The sequence below is a fragment of the Aulostomus chinensis genome, chromosome 11 (genome assembly GCF_037954235.1).
Source record: "Aulostomus chinensis isolate RoL2024-O1b breed Wild chromosome 11, RoL_Achi_v1.0, whole genome shotgun sequence".
Taxonomy (NCBI): Eukaryota; Metazoa; Chordata; class Actinopteri; order Syngnathiformes; family Aulostomidae; genus Aulostomus; species Aulostomus chinensis.
The window spans coordinates 4,144,988-4,167,500 of record NC_141330.1 but is presented as its reverse complement, the minus strand read 5'-3'; the positions used below and the strand labels follow the sequence as shown (position 1 = coordinate 4,167,500).

General features: G+C 42.0%; 1 protein-coding gene across 1 annotated transcript in view; it reads left to right on the top strand.

Annotated features, from left to right (window-relative positions):
* Positions 1–20,731, top strand: part of plcl2 (phospholipase C like 2) — a 34,372-nt gene extending 13,641 nt beyond the window's left edge. The window contains exons 3-7 of the mRNA XM_086217798.1: positions 1,396–3,879; positions 4,815–5,018; positions 9,922–9,997; positions 17,501–17,610; positions 19,230–20,731. Of these exons, the coding sequence (XP_086073924.1) occupies positions 1,396–3,879; positions 4,815–5,018; positions 9,922–9,997; positions 17,501–17,610; positions 19,230–19,427 (3,072 nt within the window). The 3' untranslated portion in view covers positions 19,428–20,731. The remainder of the gene's footprint in view (positions 1–1,395; positions 3,880–4,814; positions 5,019–9,921; positions 9,998–17,500; positions 17,611–19,229) is intronic.
* The last annotated feature ends 1,782 nt before the right edge of the window (positions 20,732–22,513 follow it).

The window sequence follows — 22,513 nt, the reverse complement described above, 5'->3', positions numbered from 1 at the left end:
CTTCACTTGGCAAAATCCTTGCGTGGATAAAATGATGTATTTCTTTTGTATTTGTGGTATCATTAATATGCCACATGATGATTAATAATGGTTGGCCTGTGCTGCACTTGTCAAATGAGGTTAGAATAACCCCAAAATGTAAAACTCTGCCCTTGTGATGAAGGAAGCTGCTGCAGTGGAGGGAAAAAGGGTTCACTGAAAATGTCAAAAATGTGCCTGCTGTCGATTTGTATGGGCAACATCCTCTGAGGGAGATTTCCTCTCCATAATGTACAGTGACAGGTACCTCAAGTCAACCAGCAAAGTGACTACTGTGATTCTTCTCAGTAAATGTTTCATGGGAACAAAGGGGAGCCAGGAAGGAAGGACCCAGTATGCGAACAGTTCAGAGCAGACATCCTTGTGCTCTGTTGCTGTGTTCCGTTAGGTACGGAGTCACATTGATCAGACTCAACGTACTGAAGTGGAACTGGCTTATTTTGGAATCTTTATATTCAGACTAACTTCCATTTGTGCAGAAAGGTTCTGTTATATAGTGTTGTGGTCACAGCACTTTTCTAAGTTATTGATTAGAACAAATAGTGTTGCTCACCCTATTTACCCTGCGTTACGTAAAGTAATCCCAGGGTCATACTGCCAGTTGTGTGTACTGAACAACTAAAATGTGCTTTGGTGTTTTCGCAAAGTCTGTCTTTTGTTCCCTGCCGGTTTCAGGTGTGTCATAAGATAACATACTATTTTCGATTTGTTTAGCTAATGATAATGAGTCAAGCACTGCTGGGATGTTAACTCTTCATGTGCCAGAAATGTATTAACGATATTCATTTAGCTTAGCTCAGCAGAAAAAACATTTTTTCAGCGTTTCTGATCAGGTTCATCGCCCAGAATGTGAAACTTTTAATAATTACGGATGTGTGCAGTACATTATAGTACTAGTACCTTGAATTACCTTGACTGAGGAGATTCTGATTAAAATCCGTATGAACAAAACAGAATGACATTACATGTTACGTTAAAAATCGTACTCAGTTTTAGTTTTCAATCCTTGACATTTTCACCCACGCAAAAATGATTCATAGAAAATACAAACCAGTTTGCTCAAAATGTTTGGTGAATGGTTCAGATTCATTTGTCTGTTTGCAGCATATTGCCATTTATATCTGAAAGCAGTTTTACAACATAAAAAAATGAATTTCAACAGAGATTTTCTTTGCTGATATTGAATTTTGTGATTGAATTGACAAGGTTTCTTTTAATATTTGCCAGTATCAAGGCACTTTTGTTGGTGCTGTAAAAGTATCGAAGTAGGATACCCATCCCTGCTATGAATGTCTTCTTATTCAGTATCTACTCAAATATTTTTAGTGACGTTCTTATTTATCTATTCCTTTGCAGGATGGCTCAAGACAGCGTAAAGAAAGAAAGAAGACTGTATCATTCAGCAGCATGCCAACTGAGAAGAAAATTAGCAGTGCCAGTGACTGTATCAGTGCAATGGTGGATGGCTCTGAGCTGAAGAAAGTGCGGCCCAACTCTCGTATTTACCATCGCTACTTCCTCCTTGATGCTGACATGCAGTCCCTAAGATGGGAGCCTTCAAAGAAGGAATCGGAAAAGGCCAAAATTGACGTGAAATCCATCAAGGAGGTTTGGACAGGGAAAAACACAGACACTTTTAGAACTAACGGAACCTATGATCAGATATCAGAGGACTGTGCTTTCTCGATCATCTTTGGAGAGAACTACGAGTCCCTGGACTTGGTGGCAAACACTGCAGATGTAGCCAACATATGGGTTACAGGACTAAGGTACCTGATCTCCTATGGGAAACATACCTTGAACATGATAGAAAGCAGTCAGAACCACATGCGCTCATCCTGGCTGGGTGAACTTTTTGAGGAAGCAGACGGTAACAACAGAAAACAAATAACAATATGTGCTGCTGTGCAGCTGGTCAAAAAGTTGAACCCAGGACTTAAAAATGTGAAAATAGAACTAAAGTTCAAGGAGCTTCACAAAGCGAAGGACAAAGTAGGCTCTCATGTGACAAAAGAGGAGTTCATTGAGGTCTTTCATGATCTTTGCACCAGACCAGAAATTTATTTTCTCTTTGTTCAGTTCTCAAGCAACAAAGAATTTCTTGATACAAAGGACTTGATGATTTTCCTGGAGGCGGAGCAGGGTATGGCACAAGTCAGTGAAGACACCAGCTTAGAGGTCATTCAGAAGTATGAACCATCTAAAGAGGGCCAACTCAAAGGCTGGCTCTCTCTTGATGGATTCACCAACTACCTTATGTCTCCAGAGTGCCATATATTTGACCCTGAGCAAAAAACAGTGTGCCAAGACATGAACCAGCCCCTGTCCCATTATTACATCAATTCATCCCACAACACATACCTTATAGAAGATCAGTTCAGAGGTCCCTCTGATGTGACGGGGTATATCCGTGCCCTCAAGATGGGCTGTCGCAGCGTAGAGCTGGATGTGTGGGATGGACCTGATAACGAACCTGTCATTTACACTGGTCACACAATGACCTCACAGATTGTTTTTCGTAGTGTAATTGACGTCATTAATAAATATGCCTTTGTTGCATCTGAGTTTCCACTGATACTGTGTTTAGAAAACCACTGCTCTCTAAAACAGCAAAGAGTCATGTTTCAACACCTGAAGAAGATCCTTGGAGATAAGATCACCTTAGACCCTCCTAAACCTGAGGACTGTTACCTCCCCTCTCCCTCTGAGCTGAAGGGAAAGATTCTGCTGAAGGGGAAGAAACTGAGCACCAATTGCACCGCTTCAGAGGGTGAGGTGACAGATGAGGATGAGGGGGCAGAAATGTCTCAAAGGATGAGCATTGAGTCCACTGAAGAGCAGACTATCCCACCGAAGAAATTCCAGCTGTCAAAGGACCTCTCTGATCTGGTCACCTTGTGCAAGTCAGTGGAGTTTAAAGACTTCCCAACATCCTTCCAGAGTCAGAAGCACTGGGAGCTCTGCTCTTTCAATGAGGTCTTTGCCAGTCGCTGTGCCAGTGACTTCCCAGGGGACTTTGTTAACTATAACAAGAAGTTCCTAGCTCGGGTTTACCCCAGCCCGATGCGGATTGACTCCAGCAACATGAATCCACAAGACTTCTGGAAATGCGGGTGCCAGATTGTGGCAATGAACTACCAGACTCCTGGCCTGATGATGGATTTGAACATCGGCTGGTTCCGTCAGAATGGTAACTGTGGTTATGTTCTGCGTCCGGCCATCATGAGGGAGCAGGTTTCATATTTTAGTGCCAACACTAAAGATTCCGTGCCTGGCGTTTCTCCACAGCTCTTACACATTAAAATCATTAGTGGACAAAACTTCCCCAAGCCTAAAGGCTCAGGTGCCAAAGGAGACATCGTAGACCCCTATGTATATGTAGAGATACATGGCATTCCCGCTGACTGTGCAGAACAAAGGACTAAAACTGTCAACCAGAATGGGGACAACCCTCTGTTTGATGAGAGCTTCGAGTTTCAGATTAACCTCCCAGAGCTTGCAATGGTGCGCTTTGTGGTGCTAGATGACGACTACATTGGTGACGAATTTATCGGCCAGTACACAATTCCGTTTGAGTGTCTCCAGCCAGGTTTCCGCCACATACCCCTACAATCTCTGACAGGAGAGGTTCTGCCACATACTTGGTTGTTTGTTCATGTGGCTATAACCAACCGAAGAGGAGGTGGCAAACCACACAAAAGGGGGCTCTCTGTGAGAAAGGGCAAGAGGAGTCGAGAGTATGCCAGCATGAGAGTGCTATTGATCAAGGCTGTGGATGATGTCTTCAAAACAGCCATGCTGCCGCTGAGAGAGGCAACAGACTACAGAGAAAACGTGCAGGTGAGACATTTACATTAAAATCCCATTAAATGCCTATTTGACTCTCTTGTGTCCTCTGCCTTTTGTTTGTGTAGACGTGTGAGTGAATGCTTTGTGGTAACTGCATGTGAATGTTTGCTCTAAAATTTCCCACAGAAGAAAATGAACCAGAGTCAAATAAAGATCATAACCGCAATTACTACATCTAAAAAAAAAAAAGTGTCCAACTCTGGAAATGGAAGCACAAAACCAGCAGGCCGGAGTGAATTAGATTTAATGTGATTCTTCTGTGTTGTGCAATAGTTAAAATACTAAAACGGTACAGTCGAGTCATGTAATAGTCAATAGAAGAGTTTCTGCTTCAATAGGTGAACATGCCATTCAAAGCCACTATTTACATTTTTAACACATACGCGTGATATTTTTAAGGCAAATTGGGTTGTTGTTGTTTTTATATTGAGCTTCACCACTACATTGGTTTGCATCATGCTGCGTTTCTCAAGGCACCATATTGTGATCTATTTTGGTAGCTGTTTATTTTGCAGTCATTGTGTGATAACACGCCCCTGGCCTTGAGACTGTGACACATCTTGATCCCTGTGTCAGTTTGTCCCTCAGGTTGTTTATGTCAGGTTTCAAGTGGGACTTTTAACAGGAAGGTTTGGTTTTATTTGCGTGTCATTCCATTTCCACCTGATTCTGGTTTTGGTCCAAAACATTGTTGCTTACATAAGGAGCTAACAAGTGCTAAATTGCAAGTACTCACAGGTAATGACTTCCTCCTCTCACTGGTTACTACTCTGGCCAGCAATAAAGTAGATTTTATGTCGATAAAAGCAGTATTTTTAACAGTGTGGTATTAATGTGTAATCAGATAGAGGTTTTTCTTGGTATGCCAATCTAAACTTGTACATCTACAGGCAAGCACAGTCTCAGTTTCTCTCTGTTCTCTGCAGAATGCCATAGCGTCCTTTAAAGAGCTGTGTGGCCTCTCAGCTGTGGCTAACCTGAAACAGTGCATCCTGGCTCTTTCCCCTCGACTGATGGGACCTGACAACAGCCCGCTCCTGGTGTTCAACCTCACTGACCACTATCCTACCTTGGAGCCCCAGGGCCTACTACCAGAGGTCCTCAAGAAAGTCATCACCACCTATGACATGGTGAGCAGTATTTGAGAGCACTTGTTCACTTGATCATATGTACCCTTTTAGGTGCACACAGGTGCCTCTTGTGTGCACAGTCACAATACTTTTGAAGGAAAAAAAAAAAAAAACCAATGTAAAAGATGAATCAGACACTGTGTCATCATGAGAGTTTACCTTCACCGCCACAGAATTAGATTGTGTTTGATTGAGTCTGTATTGGCACCCTCATTGAGAACAGTTTACTGGCCTGTGTGCTTGAATCGTGCACACGTGTGGTTTTTCACAGAGATGCCTCAGTTTCAGTTCCAATCAGATTATTTTTTTTACTTGACTTTGGATGTCTATAGATACCATTATGAACTGATAAAATATAGATAATAAAAACATATTTTTATGTTGTAAGGGCTTTTGTTTTGGTAAGATGTATAAGGTCACATGAGGCTCTTGTAAACCAGAGTTTGTTAAAAGTCAAAGTATACAAAGCAGAGAGTAATGCACAGAAAAAATAATTTTTCTACATATGAACAGCAGTTTGAGGGGAATTTTCCAGCAGCGCTGTCCATTCATGCATTCATCTGAGCTAACCAGTATGGACTCAAATCACATCAATACCTTGGCTTTGCTGGACTTAATGGGGACAAACAGAGTTGGTTAGGTAATGGGGCTGGAGGTCTGTTAAGTAATAAAATCAATTTTCTCAAGTTATGCAACATGGAACTGAGGCTGTTAACAGACAATGGCATTACCCTTCACACATGCAGTTTTGTTTTTTTTAATTTATTATTATAGACTCTTGGAACACGAGCTGACTTTCCACCACTACCAGGCAGAACCCTCCTATAAATATCCACCGGCAGATGCAAAGCATCTTTGAATAATTTTTAGATCTAGTGATTCATTTTAACAGATTTATCTCTTAGCTGTTGTATTCACTGTTCTCTGAGTGGGGCAGTTTTTTTTTGGTGTTACACATTAAAGTTTACTATGCATAGAGAGAACGCTGTTAGGTGAGTATTTATCTGAAGGCATGAATTGTATTGGAAGAAGAATATTTAGTGATTTGTGTATACTATCATTCATATAAGGGTGACACTGAGAAGTGCCCAATATATCTGCGCTGCTGCCATTTTGGAGTTACTGGTCATTGCACTCTTGCTCAATATTGGAATTATATTTAAATAATTTTGTTCCCTATCAATCATTTTAGCCCAAACACATGAAAAAAGGGCCAAAAATCCTGGAATTACCCTTTAAAGCAGGTTATTGAATGACATTTAGTTCTATTTGTTTTGCAAACCATTAAATCCACAACACGATTGCTCTCTGTACCCAAGTGTTTTTATGGCACACTTGATCCGCCGGGACTTGAAGATAAACATCTGAAAAGGGGGATGATGCTGAAAACAGAGTGATTAAGGTGACCCTTCTGCTGGGATCAGACTGGGAGTGGTGGGCTTTGTAATTGGTCCTGATGGAAAGAGTGCCAGGGAAATTGAGTTGGAGGGAAGAAAGGAGAAAGTGACGGGTGTTTGGGGACCAAAATCAGATAAATTAAAGGAGGGGCTTAAGTGGTAGGAAGCTGTAGGCCTTGATCACCAGCAAACCGCTGGAGGAAACAGAGAGCAGGACATTGCAGGGCAGCAGAAGCACACATAAAGACTCATGAATAATGTATAGAGCAGTACAATCAGAAATTCACACATTGTGTCATAATTTACCACTGGGAGTAACCAGGCTTAAACTTCCTAATTGGTAAAAATAGAATCTGGGTCTCAATCCTCGTCTGTTTGTGTGCTGGAAAGAGGTGGAGAGGCAGCATGATGCCAGCTTGTGTTCTTAGATAATATGGCCTGGATTTTGTTTGTTGTTGACAGCAGATGACTAAAGGGCCCAATCAGCCGATGGAGATGAGTTAGAAACCAAGGGAGCTTTAAAACCCATGTGTTAGTCATTGTTTATTTGGCAATAACCATATCTTTTTCATGTTAAATTTGGAGTTATGTATTTCTGTCCTATTAGACAATATTTACTAAAGAGAAAATGTTTTTCAAAATACTGTTCTAAATGAAGTATTCTGGTGCTGCTGAGATACGCAGGCCTGCAAATGGTATTCTACAGACTTAAAGAAAACAACAACTTTGTTTTGGTACCAGTCCCCACAATAACATGTTGTAGTAGCAGTCAGAATAGTCCCAGTGAGATATTTCCTCCTAATCCCAAATTTTACCCTAAAAATACACCCAACAAGGGCGCAGAATGTCACAGCAGAGGGTTTTTCTTTTTTTGCTACTGCTTGTGGGCTGTATACTGGCCATTTGGAGGGCAGAATAGTAGCACGTAGACCAAGAAAGTATACACAAACAAAAGACGTGCATTGCTTTGCTAGTGCCTGGTATATTTTTGCCTTTGCATTCAAGACTGTATTGCCGAGCTAACGTTTAAGAATGATCAAGCATTTGTTTGGGGATAATAATACTACATAGAGGAGGTAGCCTTCAGTGTGTAAATGGGTCACAGCCCATCCACGTACCATGGAACGTCCCTCTGAACACATTTAACATGCTGTTTCTGCCACCGAGACAGTAATTTCTTCACCCATCAGGGAAGTAATCACAGAGTACGCAGCAGCTCTAAGTGCCTCAGACGCAGCTGCAGCGTGACACACACGGCCACAATCACTTAGTCAGGACTGCTTCTAACACAACATAGTGATTCACTGGCTGCCTTTGTCAAATTGTGTCCATACTCCCTTCATAGCTTATCAGTGGCAGCGCTCTATGTAGAACAAAAAGGCAGCATGTTAATACTCCTGCATGTGTAAAATTGCTATGTTGAATGAGTTAGAAATGAAGATAAGTTTCAGTAAAACTTGTGGATTTAATTACTTAGTCACCTACACGTAGAGCACATTTAAGCAGGTGGGGGTGCACGAGTCTGAAAATCTCATGATTCTTGAGGTCACTCTTTGGTTCAGTTCATCAAATTAATTTTTCTAGCAAAGATCAAACTTGATTTTTTCACACATGGTGGCATCGTTAGGATTAGAGATCTGAATTTAGGTCAAGGAATATTGTGAAATACTAACACTACTACTACTACTACGATGACGACTACTACTACTACTACTCTACCATTATAAGCCTGAAAAATATGAATCCCTTTTGGAAATTGTGATTTGATACTGTGTTGGTGGGGAGAGGATTGTGATTGTTAGGGTTGGGTTTTTGTCCACCCCATCGTCAGGTTTGATAACACCACCAAAGTGTGTTGCAGAGAAGTTATGAATAAATAGCAAAAATGAATAAATGCATAACAAGAGTGTTTATCTTCTAAGACCAGTTTCAAAATGTATAACAATGCAGTGACTGTACTGTAGGTATATTTTAAATAGCCAATGTTTCAGTAAAGTACAATTCAGTCATTATGCAGTGTTGCAACACAAGTTTGATTTTTATCAATAAAGTCTTTATAGCAATTTTAGCAACAATATAGCATTAATGCCACATTCCTCCTAGTAGTTGAGAGAAGAAGTCCTTATAGATTCACTAAATTCAGTAACAAGAAAGGGAAAATTACAGTGGTGTTGACATCTTATTGGAAATCTTATTTGTAGCTAAACAAGATAGCAAGAACTTGAAAACTCTTCATGCTTTGCATGAATGTTTTTGTTTTGTTCCTTCTCTCGTATAAGATGTTATGAACGTTTGGTGGCACAACATTAATTTCCTCATCAACGTTTGAGGAAATGAGCACAGAGCTCTCAATTTACACTCCCTCTTCTTTTTTCCCTGAGCCTAGACACAGAGCTGGCAGCCTGCAGGGATCGATCTAATGGGTAAAGATGTTGATCACTCCTCTTTTTCATGGAGTGGCTTGCTTACACTGTGCTTAAATAAAATGGCATTTTTCCTTCCTTTTTAGTTTTGGCAGCCTGGCTTTTTGATACAACCTTACAGTTCACTAAAGTCATTTAGAGGGAGCACAAGTGAAGGCACAAGTCAATTACAGCAAAGATCCATACACAAAAGTCCCCACTGACCAACACACACCAATTGAAATCAAGAGCAAAGTAATATTTCAACTCTGGAAAGGTAATTTTCAGGTTCCAATGTCATCTCTGGCTGAATTCAACAGTTAACCCGTAACCGAGATAGTGGAAGACAAGGATCCAGTCGGTCTCCCAGGCACCCGCTGATCATTTAGTGTTTACTAACTTATCTGCGAGGGCCCACGCATGCATCGTTATTCTCCTCAAACACCCATGTGCCGTCAGCCTCATGTAAGGAAACCAAAGGGTGTTCTATGCGTTGGCATGGGGAGGGCGTAGTAGAGTTGGCTTTTAATATGTAATTAGATTCCCAAAGCCTGTGAGTCTGTGCTAAGAGCCACCTTGAGAGTTTAAGCAGTCTGCAGGTCAGCAGAGTTGGGGCTCTCATTAAGAGTGAGCACAAAACTAGAGGAGCTAAACTTAGCATCTGTAATTTCACAGCTGTAATTTCACAGATAACGCTATCATGCTGGGCTTCAAAATGACTCGCATGTTTACTCGCTGTAAAAAACAACCTTGGTTATTTGCGGTTTTTTTCTTCTGAAGAGGTGCTGTTAAAACACAAGTATAGTGTTTTGACATTTTATTTTTTTCCTAAGGGGAAGACACTGTTTCTACCTGAAGAAAGAAATGTAACTTTTAATAGAACACCCTAATTGCTTTGTGTCTCCTGCCCTCTAATTTTGGCTTTCAAAAATGCGATTCAGCAACCTCGCCCACTGACGTGCCTGTAATAACAGCTTGTTTTTCTGAGCCCTCCCAGGATAGAGACACCCGGCCACCAGACGGAGACTGCTTTATTGTGGAATACTAGTTCTGCGGATGTGGAAAACAAAAGATAATTTAAACAATATGTTTTTCTCCTTTCAGGTGATCCAGACCAGCAAGAGTCTGCTGGAGAACTCTGAAGTCGTTTATGAGAGAATTCTACAAACCCAAAAAGCAGGTTAGAGACATTGCATGCCAAAGGAAACATAAACATGAAAGGCTGTATTTCCTGACAGCCAATGAAAGGCCACCAGTATGATTCCATGTGAAGTTTCCAACCACCTTTTATTTATTTATTTTTTTTAACCATATAATACTGGACATGAAATTAGGTGGAACTGATTCGATGCATTTGCATAACTGGAATTACCATTTGATTTATGTCCATGAATGTGATCCAGTCAGTGTTTTATTTGAGGCACTGTGGTTGTGTTGGTGGTGGTGTTTTACTCACACCAGTAATGCCCGCTATGACTTAATTTAAAGATATGGTGTGGTTTAAAGGTTTTTTTTTTTATATGTGTTTTTAACTATTCCTCAGTAATACCAAGGAAATTTCAGCCAGTTACTGTATAAGTTGTAAAATATCATATCCAAATCATATCCAGTGCTGTGCATCCCTGAAGACTGGCAAGGCAAGGCAAGGCAATTTTATTTGTAGAGCCCGTTTTCACAAACAGTTTGTCTCAAAGGGCTTCACATGGCATCATAACAACATCCTCTGCCCTCAGACCCTCACATCGACTGAGGAAAAAGTCCATAGAAAACCCTTTTAACAGGGGAAAAATCAGAGAAACCTCAGGGTGAGCAACAGAGGAGGGATCCCTCACCCAGGACGGACAGACGTGCAGTAGATGTTGTTACAGACAAGAAAACAGTTTACAATGCAGAATGTGAGAAACACGGAAATGTTAATAACAGCTGAAGAAGGAAGCTTCATTTGGTGATTATTTTAGCCGGTTTTCTCCGCCCCTCAAGCTGTCTGTGTGCTGCTGTTTTCACAGTCCCTTTGGCTACATGAATCAACAAGAAACTCTGAGCTAGCTAGCACCCTACATGCTTAGAATACAAAGTTTTGATTGTGAAATAAGGCAGGCCTACATGCCTCTTTGGCTGAAAAGTTGTAAAGATACAACCAACATGAATTATGTACCAGTAAAGAGGTTTCCCACTGCAAGGGCACCATCACTGCACCCGTTCCTTTCTCCTACAGCAGAACGATAACAGGTTGTGTCCAACGTTTCTCCTGTGTTGACACAGTGCGGTGGTGGGATGTCTGGCTACACAAACTGTTTGCACCATAATGACGTGATGTTGTCTGGGTTGGTTAGTTTGTCAGTGTGGGTTCTGCTAGTCTCAGGAATTTGCACAGTCTAACCCAAGATGGAACATTCAGATCGGATGTTGTCAAAGGATGTACGGTCCTCTTCCTCCCGTTAATGTTTTATCAGTGCTCTTGTTCTCTGTTTTAGGCATTTGCCTTTTAATTAGACAAAGTGTTTCAGTCTAGACCAAAATGAGTAAAACCTGTTAATGAGACGAAATAAAATTGTGACTTTAATGTGTTTCATAATGCATCGTTTTTTGGCCCTGAATTCCATCTAAGTAGCATTGAAGGCTGATTTATCACTGAGGAACCCTGCTGGAATTTAGAGTGGAAGGGAGGAAAAATGGACCATCATTACCAAGGCTCAGCTTTATTGGTTTCCAGATGGAGGACTTATAAAATATTAATTGTCTATTGTCTTGGTGCATCGGAGAGAAGAAGTCTGTCCAAGGTGACTCAGATTTCCCTGTTAAGGTCTGGTGTGAACATGCATCTTGAGTGGGGGGTCGGGGGTGCTGGCTTTTGGTTTGACTGTTTCGGGATGGGGGCCGAGCCAGGGACGTTCTCAATGTACGACTAAACAGTACGCTAATGTTTGCTGTCGAAAACATTCGGCCGAGAAATAGGCGATGCACTTTAATTTGCCCAAAATGATGCAAAATTAAAAGAAAAACCATAAGAAAATCTAACAATATCGTTTTGGTCTGTTGCTTAGCTTGTTCCAGTTTCATCAAATTGCCCAAATGTTTGATACACTCGTATGTCTGTTTAGGCTGGTGAGATCCCACAAGTTGAAATGTGGGCTGTGCAGTTACGTCTGGATACCCTCCTTTTTGGAAATCAGGACTGTGTTGTAACTGTCCTTGACACTTATGTAGCCACTGATTGCCTCTGGAGTTGAAGGTTATAGGTCGTCCCACGCAAAACATAATAGAAAATGGCATCTCGCTAAACAACAGATGTAAGTGCAGTTATTTCAGAAACAGGCAGAAAAGACATCTTCACCATTCTTCGACTGGATTTGTGTGTGCTGGAGTCACATGTTTTGTTAAACTGATTGGCGAGTGGTTTTAGATAAGAGGGCATCCTGACACAACTGCAGAGCTCAACTTTTAAGCTCATAAGATGCCAGTGTTTCACCAGGCTTTTTGACATTTTGCGTCATTGTTTATGAATAATATGTTATTGGTTTGTGTAGGAGTGTGTACTTTCACTTAGAGAGGAGAGTTGATTAAGCGGCCCAGGTCACATTGTGGGCTCAGTCATTAAATGTTCTTACACACAGTGGGATTTTGTAATCATCAGTTTAATCTTACAGACAGGAAACAAAGTTTGAAGGCTATTTGTAACTGCTGTCAATCCCCCAGGCCTGAAAAATGTTACCTGACTGTCTTGAACAAGGAGTTTATGGTTGAATGAATCTTATCATTTCATGAATGCGGCCTGTTGTGTTTCCTCCTCAGAATGACTCTGTTTCATCTGTACAGAGTTTGCTCTCATTATTACTCACTGAGAGCAAATTAGCGTGTTCACCTGTTGTGCTGCTCTGCTTCTGTTTGTTGATCATCCTTCTGGGGACATAAATGAATATCTCTTTCAATTATTTAGAGTATTTAGCCTGAGCGCGATGCGTTTGGATCTCTTTTTACCTCATTGTTTACATGGGTTTACCACTTAAAGGGGTTGGGAGTTGTGCCTGTACAAACAACAGGATGTGATGTAACTATTCTCTGTGCTATACACTACGTACGTGCTAGCCTTGATTGATGTCACCTTGTCCAAGTCAATCCTTCCTGTGTACAATAGTCAAACAGCACAGCAGTGAAAGCACAAACCTTTGCTCAGTGGCATCCACAGAATCTTTGTGGAGCTTTTTGTCTAGAAACACCATTGTATTTGATTATGTAAAATCAGCTGGACAACATTCAACAGCCACTAATTAAAACTAGGATAGAACAGATGGCACACTGGTGAACTTGAGCATTGATTTATGTTCCATCCTGAACTGACATAACTTCATCCCAGTGGCGAGTGTGTGTCCTTGTGTATGTGGGTGCACTCATGTACATGTTTGTGTTTCAATGTGTGCATGCTGTGTGGTTTCTTGTACTTGTCTATTGTGTAGAAACTGGGTCAGTACAAACCCAATTCCCCCTTTACAGCAAGTGGAATTTTCCAGCAGCAATAGCTATTAAAGTTGTGAATAATCCATCACATCAGCTCAGACAAGGCCCACTTTCCCCTTAAAAAAAAAAAGAGAGAGAGAGAGAAATCCCAGCAGGGTCAGAGCACACAGTCAGGTGTTTGCAGCTCAAACATGGATGTCACTTCTCTGAAGCAACGCTCGCTAAGGCTCCAATCAGTATTCAGAGCAGCTGGATGGCTGAGCCCTCTGCAGACTGACAAGAGCAGAACAGAACGTATTCTTGAATGCCAACTGATAAATTATGGCATACGGCTGAGCAGAGTGGAGCTACACTGTCATTTTGCAGAATACTAAACTTTTTAATTCCCAAAGAATTGGTCAGCAATAAAGATTTGTTGCATCTGAAAAAATAAAAAATAAATAGCAATCGATACAAAAACTGCTTAAGGATGGGGGGCAGGGATGCAAACTCAGAAGGGGGAAAATTGTTGTGAAACACCTTAGAGGGACTGGATAATTTTAAGTGTTATGTTTAAAATGTGGATTTACAGTCCTTTAAGCTGTGTGTGTGTGTATGTGTGTGCGTGCGTGCGTGCGTGTGTGTGTGTGTGCGTGCGCACAGCTGGCTTTTGTTCAGTATTGGAGACTTTCTCTACCATTAACACTGACCTTATCAGGACCTCTCGTCCTCCTGGACAGTCCCAACCCTGATCCTAAGCCAAGGTCTTTCACAGCCACTGCTTTAAGTTACTGGGTTTGATTGTAAATAAACCATAGCTAGAGGGTTCCTTCTTATACAAACTGGAGTGCCTTTCTTTTGTTTCATCACTTAATTGTTCGTTGATTATGTAACTGTGCCAAACATGGCGACACCTCTTGGTGATGTCAGCGTGGCTGTCCCTGCCCTGCCTTCAGGTGCTGTTTGCACAGAATGAGAACTCAGAAACTAAAACATGGTTCAGTGTTCAAATAAGAAGCACACATCACACTCCAACTCTGATAAACACAGTATTTATTTATTTAAAACAGGTTTTCATGTTTTCTCAGAATTTGTTTTCTCTCTTGATTGAGAGCTCTCCACTTCAGTTGCTGTCACAGACACCACTATTGAAAGATAATGGAGATTTTTGATGTCAGGGCTACGCTCGGCGTCTGCTTTGATGCAGGAAACTGTTGAATCAGAGCACGAATGCAGACAATTAAAAACAAAATCGTGCTTTTTTCTTTAAAGGTCAGCTCTAGTGTTATTCAATCTTTTTTCTTCATTTGATCTTTTATTAAGGAAAAAAAAAACAAGTCATTAATATGTATCAGTTATCAATATTGACTAAAGGGAAACATTTAATTTTGATACATTTTTCAACCACATATCCCAGCTCTTGATAAGATTAAGGATGTCAGTTATAAATCACGGATAAATGGTTCCACCGAGAGCATTTTTTGCTCTGAGTAGATAAAGTCATATCTAGCTGAAAGGGTTATCAATCATGGAAATAATTAATGTCAGCTGATCTCTATTACGTGCTGCGAGAGCGTCAGTATTTACTGTACACCGGCGTCTTGCAGCATTACCTTACAGAGATCAGTCTTACATGCTGAGAATGAGCTTCCCTCATTCCTGCCTGCCAGACTCCATAAAAATGTTGCTAGGCAACCTCCACAGTAAGTGTGATAGACAAAGCCTTGCACCTTCTCCAGCAGAGTCATGATTCACAGACACATGGGTAGCACTTCCTTAGTTACAAAACCCGAAGCGTGAAATACATTTACAAATCGAGAGTAACACAGGAAATGGAGAAAAAAGTGCAAGTGCATTTGTGGTTTTGATGCTGTGGCGTAATTGGCTGAGGGATGATCAGGAGTTATTTTCCCGCACCGGAGGTCTGCTAGCAAACTTCTGAGAGCCTTTAAAATAGCCTGGACCTGCACCTTTTTTTTTTTTTTGGCGATTCACATGAAGGGGATCTCTCTCTCTCACGTGCATGCCATGTTTCCATGGCAACAGCACCAACAGGAGCCAAGACTGACTGGTTGATGCAAGAGCTTGAAGCAGATGCGTGTGTGTTGTCAGGAGGAGTTCCCAGTGCAGAAGAGTGTTAAATCATTACAGGCTTCCCATGTTGTAGAAAATCTACTCCCCCCCCTTTTCTGTATTTTTTTCTCTGACAGACTGAAGTCGCCTGCTGCTGCACCGTCAGCGCGGCTCTGTTAAGGACACTCAACATTAAACATGTCCTCACTCAGACCCAGTCATGCGAAGGAGAAATAAAAGAGAGGAGGTGGGAAAGCTCTACAGGAGACAAATCCCTCCTCTGTTTGATGCCTTGATGCTAATCCACAGTGAAAGAACGTCATGTCTGTCCTCCTACACCACGTCTCTCCATTTGCCTCTCGTCCTGCCTCGCTGTTACCTCAGCCCTGCCTTTTGTTTTCTTCTCTTCCTTTGACTTGCATCGCCTTTTCCGTTTGGACTCAGCGTTTTTGTTTTTGTCTTCCCCCCCTCCTACTTTTGACATCTCGTCAATGCATCTCTGCAATGTGCCACTTTTTCTTTACTCTCCTCTCCCTGACATTTCACTTCAGGATGTGGATTTTGGATTTATGACTGTGAATCAAGGTGTTGCTGAAGGGAAACAAACATGCACAGCCAAGTATTCCTTCAGGACAGGGACGGCACAGCGAAGATAAGCACAACAGCGGGTGGGTGTCAGGGGTGTAACCGGACGAGGGCGTCAAATAATTAGATAAATGCTCATCGCAGTTTCCTAGATCACCAAGTGAGGATTTCAAATTGCTTCTTTTTTCCATCCAACGGTCCAAAATGCAAAAAAGCAACTTCGATCCTGATATTTAATAGTGTGAAAACCCACTTTGGTTCTTGAAAAAAAGGTTGATATTATTATACTGTAATCAAAATATTTGTTGATTTAATTGTCTTTGGGTTAATGAAGGAATCAGTTGTCACACCTCTAAATGGGACATCAGGATCCGTGTAATCCTGTTCTGTACCTGTATTCAGACAGAAGACCAGAGGTGGGCGTGGCTTATGTCATAAACTAAATTATGCAAGCTTCACAAATTTTTTCTCAAGTGTTTAATAACCATGTAAACAGGGAAAAAAAAGAAATCCAGCCCAAAATCTTCATGAGTAAATGAAACGAGGGACCACAATAAAACCAGCTTGGTCCCAGCACATGTTGATGAGCTTCTAATAAATCAGCAGTGGTGTGATGGATGCTGTTTTGATTTGCCCAGTTTTGCTGTAGCCTCGTCTTTGTTCACCATCGTTACTCTTTCATATTCACAGTGTTTGCGCTTGTTTCGCTTTTGAAGGCATGACTTCATCAGTAATTTAAAAAAAAAAATCAAGTGCCTTGCATCGCTAAAAGAAATGACTGCGGAGAAGTAAAAACAACAAGTTTTAAACTTTGTTTTGATGTAAAGATTCTGTGAGTACTTGAAAGATTTGCAGCTACCTGTGTGACACGCACCGACCAGTCTCCACGCTGCAGTGGGCGGGGCATAGAGTGAGCCTGGCGCCCCCAGCGATTCATGGGCCCATCACTGTTTTGGTTTGTTTGTTGTCAGCTGTGGTGTTGTAATCTCTGATTTACTTATTAGTGCTCAGGTGTTCATTGTTTCTGGAAGAAATATGTGCTGTTAGTGGGAGAAACTATCCCGTGATGTCATAGATCATTTGAATGACATCAGTGAGGACAGACCCACTGGGCTGAAACGGCTTTCCAGATCAGGAAAGTGTCCAAGTGCTCCCATCCTCTTTTCCATTTTTCTCTGAAAACTCAGAGTGCACCCCCCCCCCCCCCACACCAGATCTGTTTTAACGACATTATGAGAGATGATGGCAGCACAGTTTGACAGTTTGGCTTCTTCAGGCTACAAATTCTTGCACCGCCTCTTATATTTTGTCAGAAATTCCCTGCTACTTTCACAAGACGTGACAGTAACAGCAAGTGTGGTCTCCACTAGGCTGCACGCATGCACCAAGGAGAGGGGGATTCTTCTCTGCTGCAGGAGACTGACATGTTGACAGTACATACTGGGATCTTTGCTCTAATGTGTCTCCTCACCGTGACAACCAGTTTAGCACCCAGTCACATCTCGTAGACTTCATCCGCTTGTCAGTTTCACAAACCAGCTTCAATTACAGAAATGTAGTCCAACGTGACTCTCGTTCCTGTCCCCCTCAGCTATGGAGTTTCATGAGAACCTCCATGACTTGGCGGTGAAGGAAGGGTTAAAGGGACGGAAGCTGCACAAGGCGGTGGAGAGCTTCACGTGGAACATCACCATACTGAAGGTGAGCTTTTCATTCACACAACAATGCTGCTCTACTCTCATATCTGTATTATATTAAATGTCCTGTTTCAGGAACTTGCAGCTGCCACTTTGCTCTAATTTGAAACATGATTGCGGTCACATGCCTGCATGACAGAGGGATGTAATGGCTGTAGTAGATGTGCAGGGTTTTTTTTTTATATTGTGGGCTGGTAACATGTGGCTTGTTATAACAGCATGGAGAGGTGTGAAGAAAATGTTAATCGTAAATTGTATTTCACTGATTTCTAGTCCTCTTGAACATGACTAAGAACAGATCAGCAAGCATGTGTACACACACATCTCTCTCCATGTGTACAAGTATGAGTGTCTATTAGGGAAATAAACAGAAATAGAGCATGTTAGATTCATAGTAAACATGAATTACTCAGACTGAAGGTAGGTCGAGTGTCACGGTATTGGAATCTCACACACACACACACACACTACCTCCAACTGTCTTCCTAGTAGGACGTTGTGTGTTTGTAAAGCAGGAGGGTATTTTTTCCCTTCCTCTTCTTCCTCCTCTTCTCATTTCAACCTCCACTGTAAACACAAAGGCCAACCACTGATGAATGATCTTCTGCACGGGCGTTTGTAGTATTTGCACGTTAATTAAGACAACCTCACGCGTAACGCCGGAAGAGTTTATACTGTCCTCAAGCAAGTGTGTGTGACTCTGCTGCCAAATTTGTGCGCGCGCGTGCGTGTGTGTGTGTGTGTGTGTGTGTTACGTCTGTTTAATCTGGGGGCTCAACTGATATGGATCTTAGTGTTGGCAGGCTGGTTCTGTACTGTATATAGAGACACAAGCTCATCCAGTGAGTTCATTAGGATTGAATAATGGCTAATATCCAAATGTTTTTAATGCGGTAGACGATAAAGGAGCTCGTCTGCAAAACCACTTTGGGACACCACTCCCCTATTTATCCTGTGCTGTTAGTTATAGTCCCAGAACGACATTAACATGATACATTTGTGGAAAAAGTCTAATAATAGCTAATACATCAAGTCGTGCCTTTTTGTGATCCATTCCTCCTGTTATATTGACAATATTTATTCAAACCAAATCAATAATGCTTTGTGGCTAATGGCTAAAAGACGAGGTTGATATTAAAATGTAGGTCAAATTAAACCCTATATTTCACCCCCTCCCCCACATGGGGAGAGGTTGTTTTTTTTTTTCCGCCCAGGTTTCTTCTGGTGAATTGTCAGACAACCACACATCCTGGTACCAACGTTTGGTCCTGTTACTCACTGTAACTTTTAACATGAAATTGGTGCTGTTTTGCGAATGAAACTATGACAAATTCCATGGTACTGAAGTTTTTAAACAGGGCTGAGATGTATTTTTCACCCCTGAAAGTACCACACAGGTATCTGCTGTACTTCTGAAGTTATGAGAGCTCGAGAATGCTGGAAGTGTTCTTGGAGGTTCTATAAGTCATCATAGTATTATGGTAGAAATTTAGTGTACAAATAAAATCAGCTGTTGCATGTTGCACACTGAGACACGGGAGCAGCATTTAAATGTGCCACCACGATTAGGAGGGAATGTCTACAAGCAGCTTTACACTCTGCTCTCATGTCTTTTCCCCTCAGGGCCAGGCAGACCTACTGAAGCACGCCAGGAGTGAAGTCCAGGAGAACCTCAAGCAGATCCATTACGCCGCACTCACCTGTAACCTGAGTAAAGAGCGAGTGGTGAGCGGCTCCACCGAGTCAAAGAGCAGACGCAGCCTGGAGGCCATTCCTGAGAAGGCCATGGCAGAGGAGGAGCTCACTGATGAGGACAACTAAAGTCCTGATCTCAGACCTCGTCTCTGTTCCTGCCACCTGAGCTAGAACGCTGTCTTTCTCCATCCTCTCCTCTTGGCATCACTATTGTGAAAACACACACACACACACACACACATTCCATTCAGAACATTCCTGTATCCCAGCTGAAACCTCTCACAGCCTTCTGCCTTCTAACCATCCATAAAATAGCACCAGAGTTCCAGACACGTCCCACCCTGGTCCAGCTCACACACCCGTCTCCACGATGTCCAGCTGTCTGGAGGGGATTCATTTGAAGTCTGAACAAGTTCAGGTGTTAGTTCTGAAAGCCTGGGCATTTCTTTCGATCTGATGCTGAATTGCCATCATGGACACCCGTGGTATTAATGCCAAATCTTAACACACAGCAAAAAAGAACCAGGAAAAGGGAGAATAACAAGATTGATAAATTAACGTGTCTAACAATTGTCAGAGTCCATGAACTGAATCTCCACATCGTGCCATTAAACTCTCATTACCTGCTGTTCATGTTACAGTGGATTTGTTGCCCTTCATCTTGATGCCACGTGTGACACGTCCTCGGTGGACCGTGACGAAGAAGAGACCAGAGAGATTTCATAAAGCACAATATTGGAGCTATGAATGTAAAAAGGGAACAAATAGAAACTAGAAGTTGTTGCAACAAGATGGGAGTAGAAAAGTCCCAAAAAAAAAACACACACAAAAAAAAAAAAACAAGAACGTGAGAGTAGAGTTGTTTACAATCCTGAACCTGTTCATGTTCCTCTCTGCCAAAATAGTATATTATACTATGTGTACATACGGAGTTTCCTGTTACCTTTTTTCTGCAGAGTGCATCCTTTTATTATTGTACACTTGGAAATAAGATTTATTTTATAAAACTATACAAACATGTCCGTGGAATAGCAAAGTTTTATTTGTGTGTACATGTCTGGAAATAAGGTCATGGCTGGCAAAGGGACGTCGGCTCTGATGAGTCGAGACAGGATGATGTATTCACACTGTTGATGTGCAAGGAACAGCCCCAAATATCCCAACCAGCAACAGCAGAAGAAGAAGAAACTACAACTGGATTTTGGAACATTTCAAATTGACATCAAGACCTTGTGTTTATTTTGGGGGTGGGGGTGGGGGTCTTCTCGTGTCAGGGTGCCAAGAGCGTCATTGTGCTCTGAGTACCAGGCATTTCACCCCAAACTCTTAACTTTACACTTTTCTTTTCCTTTCAACCCATAAAAAGTTAGTTATGGCAACTTTAATATTTTTTCCAGATGTGCTCCAACTAATAAAATACTCCACTGAAAATCAGCTTCATTTGGTTTGAAAAAGTCCTTCCTTGTTTGCTTGCAAACATTTGTTTCAGCCGAGGCGAATTACCAGAGCCAAACAAGACCAACGCACATCCCGACCGCCAACTTTCAACAGGAGTTTGAGTAGTAAAACAAACGAGGGTTTTGTTCAGTGTTTAGTTAAACTCCTTGCTCACATGAAGATGTTTGTCCGTCCAGTACGTGGACCTTAGCCATGTTTCGTCTTACAGTTTGTCACTAGGAGTCTTATCTGTTACCACTGTTCATTACACCAGCCTTGAGATGACTCGATCACTTCCCGTCTGTTTCCAGGATGCGAGTCGTGACTTGGCTCGTTTTCAGCTCAAGACGGGTTGAATAGCTGAAGAAGATGTTCCCGTCACAGGAATCAGCCCCGTACTCCTCCCTGTTACGACAGCACGGCGCCAACAACCGTTTGTGTTTTTGAGACCCGGCTGACCGCTAGTTAGCTTAGCATAGTGGATGGAAGTGAATGGGAAGTGTTAGCATACCTTTGGCAGAAGTCATCAAATACACTGTACTCCAAAACCTCATTTGCCTGCATTAATAGAACTATGGTTGTGTATAAGCATTCATTGCGGAATGATTGTGTTGTACATAGACGTCTTACTGAGGTATGCTAACCTGGCCACTCACTTCCATTCACTGTGCTAAGCTAACTAGCGGTCAGCTACCTTTTAGCTCTGAGGGCCATGTTATGTCAACAAGTATGACAAAATACAGACATCCTGAGATCATTTCCCTTTAAAATCTGTTCTTTATATTATTTGCTGTAATTGTTGCCCTGTGCATTATTCTGACACTAATCCAAAACTATAAACCAGCGAATTAACACCAAAAAAAAAGGAAAAACAATTCTCCACAAGAAGAACCAGATTAGCAGTTTTCTCAAACTTGGGACTGCAGCTCAAAACTTTGATCTCTACTTTGAGTACTTTGTACTCTAAATGGTTGCAAATACTGCCGACCCCTGCAGATCACACAACCGATGAGAAGTAGCTGCGTTGAAGCATTGTGGCAGTTGCTGACATTTGTAATTGTTGTTTCGTAAATGGAAACAGGCATTTGAGCCGCACCGTTTCATGTCCCTGTCAAGCCCTCCAAAAAAACAAACAACCCCAAAACATTAAACAATGTTGGGTAGGTCGCGTGTCCTGTATGTTGTGTAATTCCACTATTTGAATAAGTGATGTTCTGCTTCTCATCACAGCATCCTGTAGCGTCAGCGTTCTGAGCACTCACTCTCACACCAGACGGAGGCTCGGGTCAGCTGACTCCAGCTCCTTCTCAGGCACCAGCTCCATATGGGAGACCCCATCATGTGCTCTCTTCCTGCCCGCTGATTAGCTCTCTCCTTCCTGCAGCAACCCGGTCGATGCTCCCCCTCTTCCTTGACTCTTCAGCTCTGTTATTCCCTGCAGGCTGCACCATGCTGGACTCACCTTGATCCTCACTTCTCTGTTGTTGTCTTCAATGAAAACTCCCTCACATCCTCACCGTCAGGCCCTTATCTTTCTATCTGATGATCGGTTTCTTATCCAAAACATTGAAGGAACATCCAGACAAGAGGATTCTCTCCTCACTGCTGCACTGGGGAGCTAACAACTACAGAGACTTGCTAGTTAGCTTAGCACCAGGAGTGGGAGTGAGTTGGAAGTGTTAGCATACCTCTCCAATAAATCATCAAATACAGTGCACTTTTCTCTAAAACAATAACTGCCTGCATTAATATCACATTTGCTATCATACAACAAT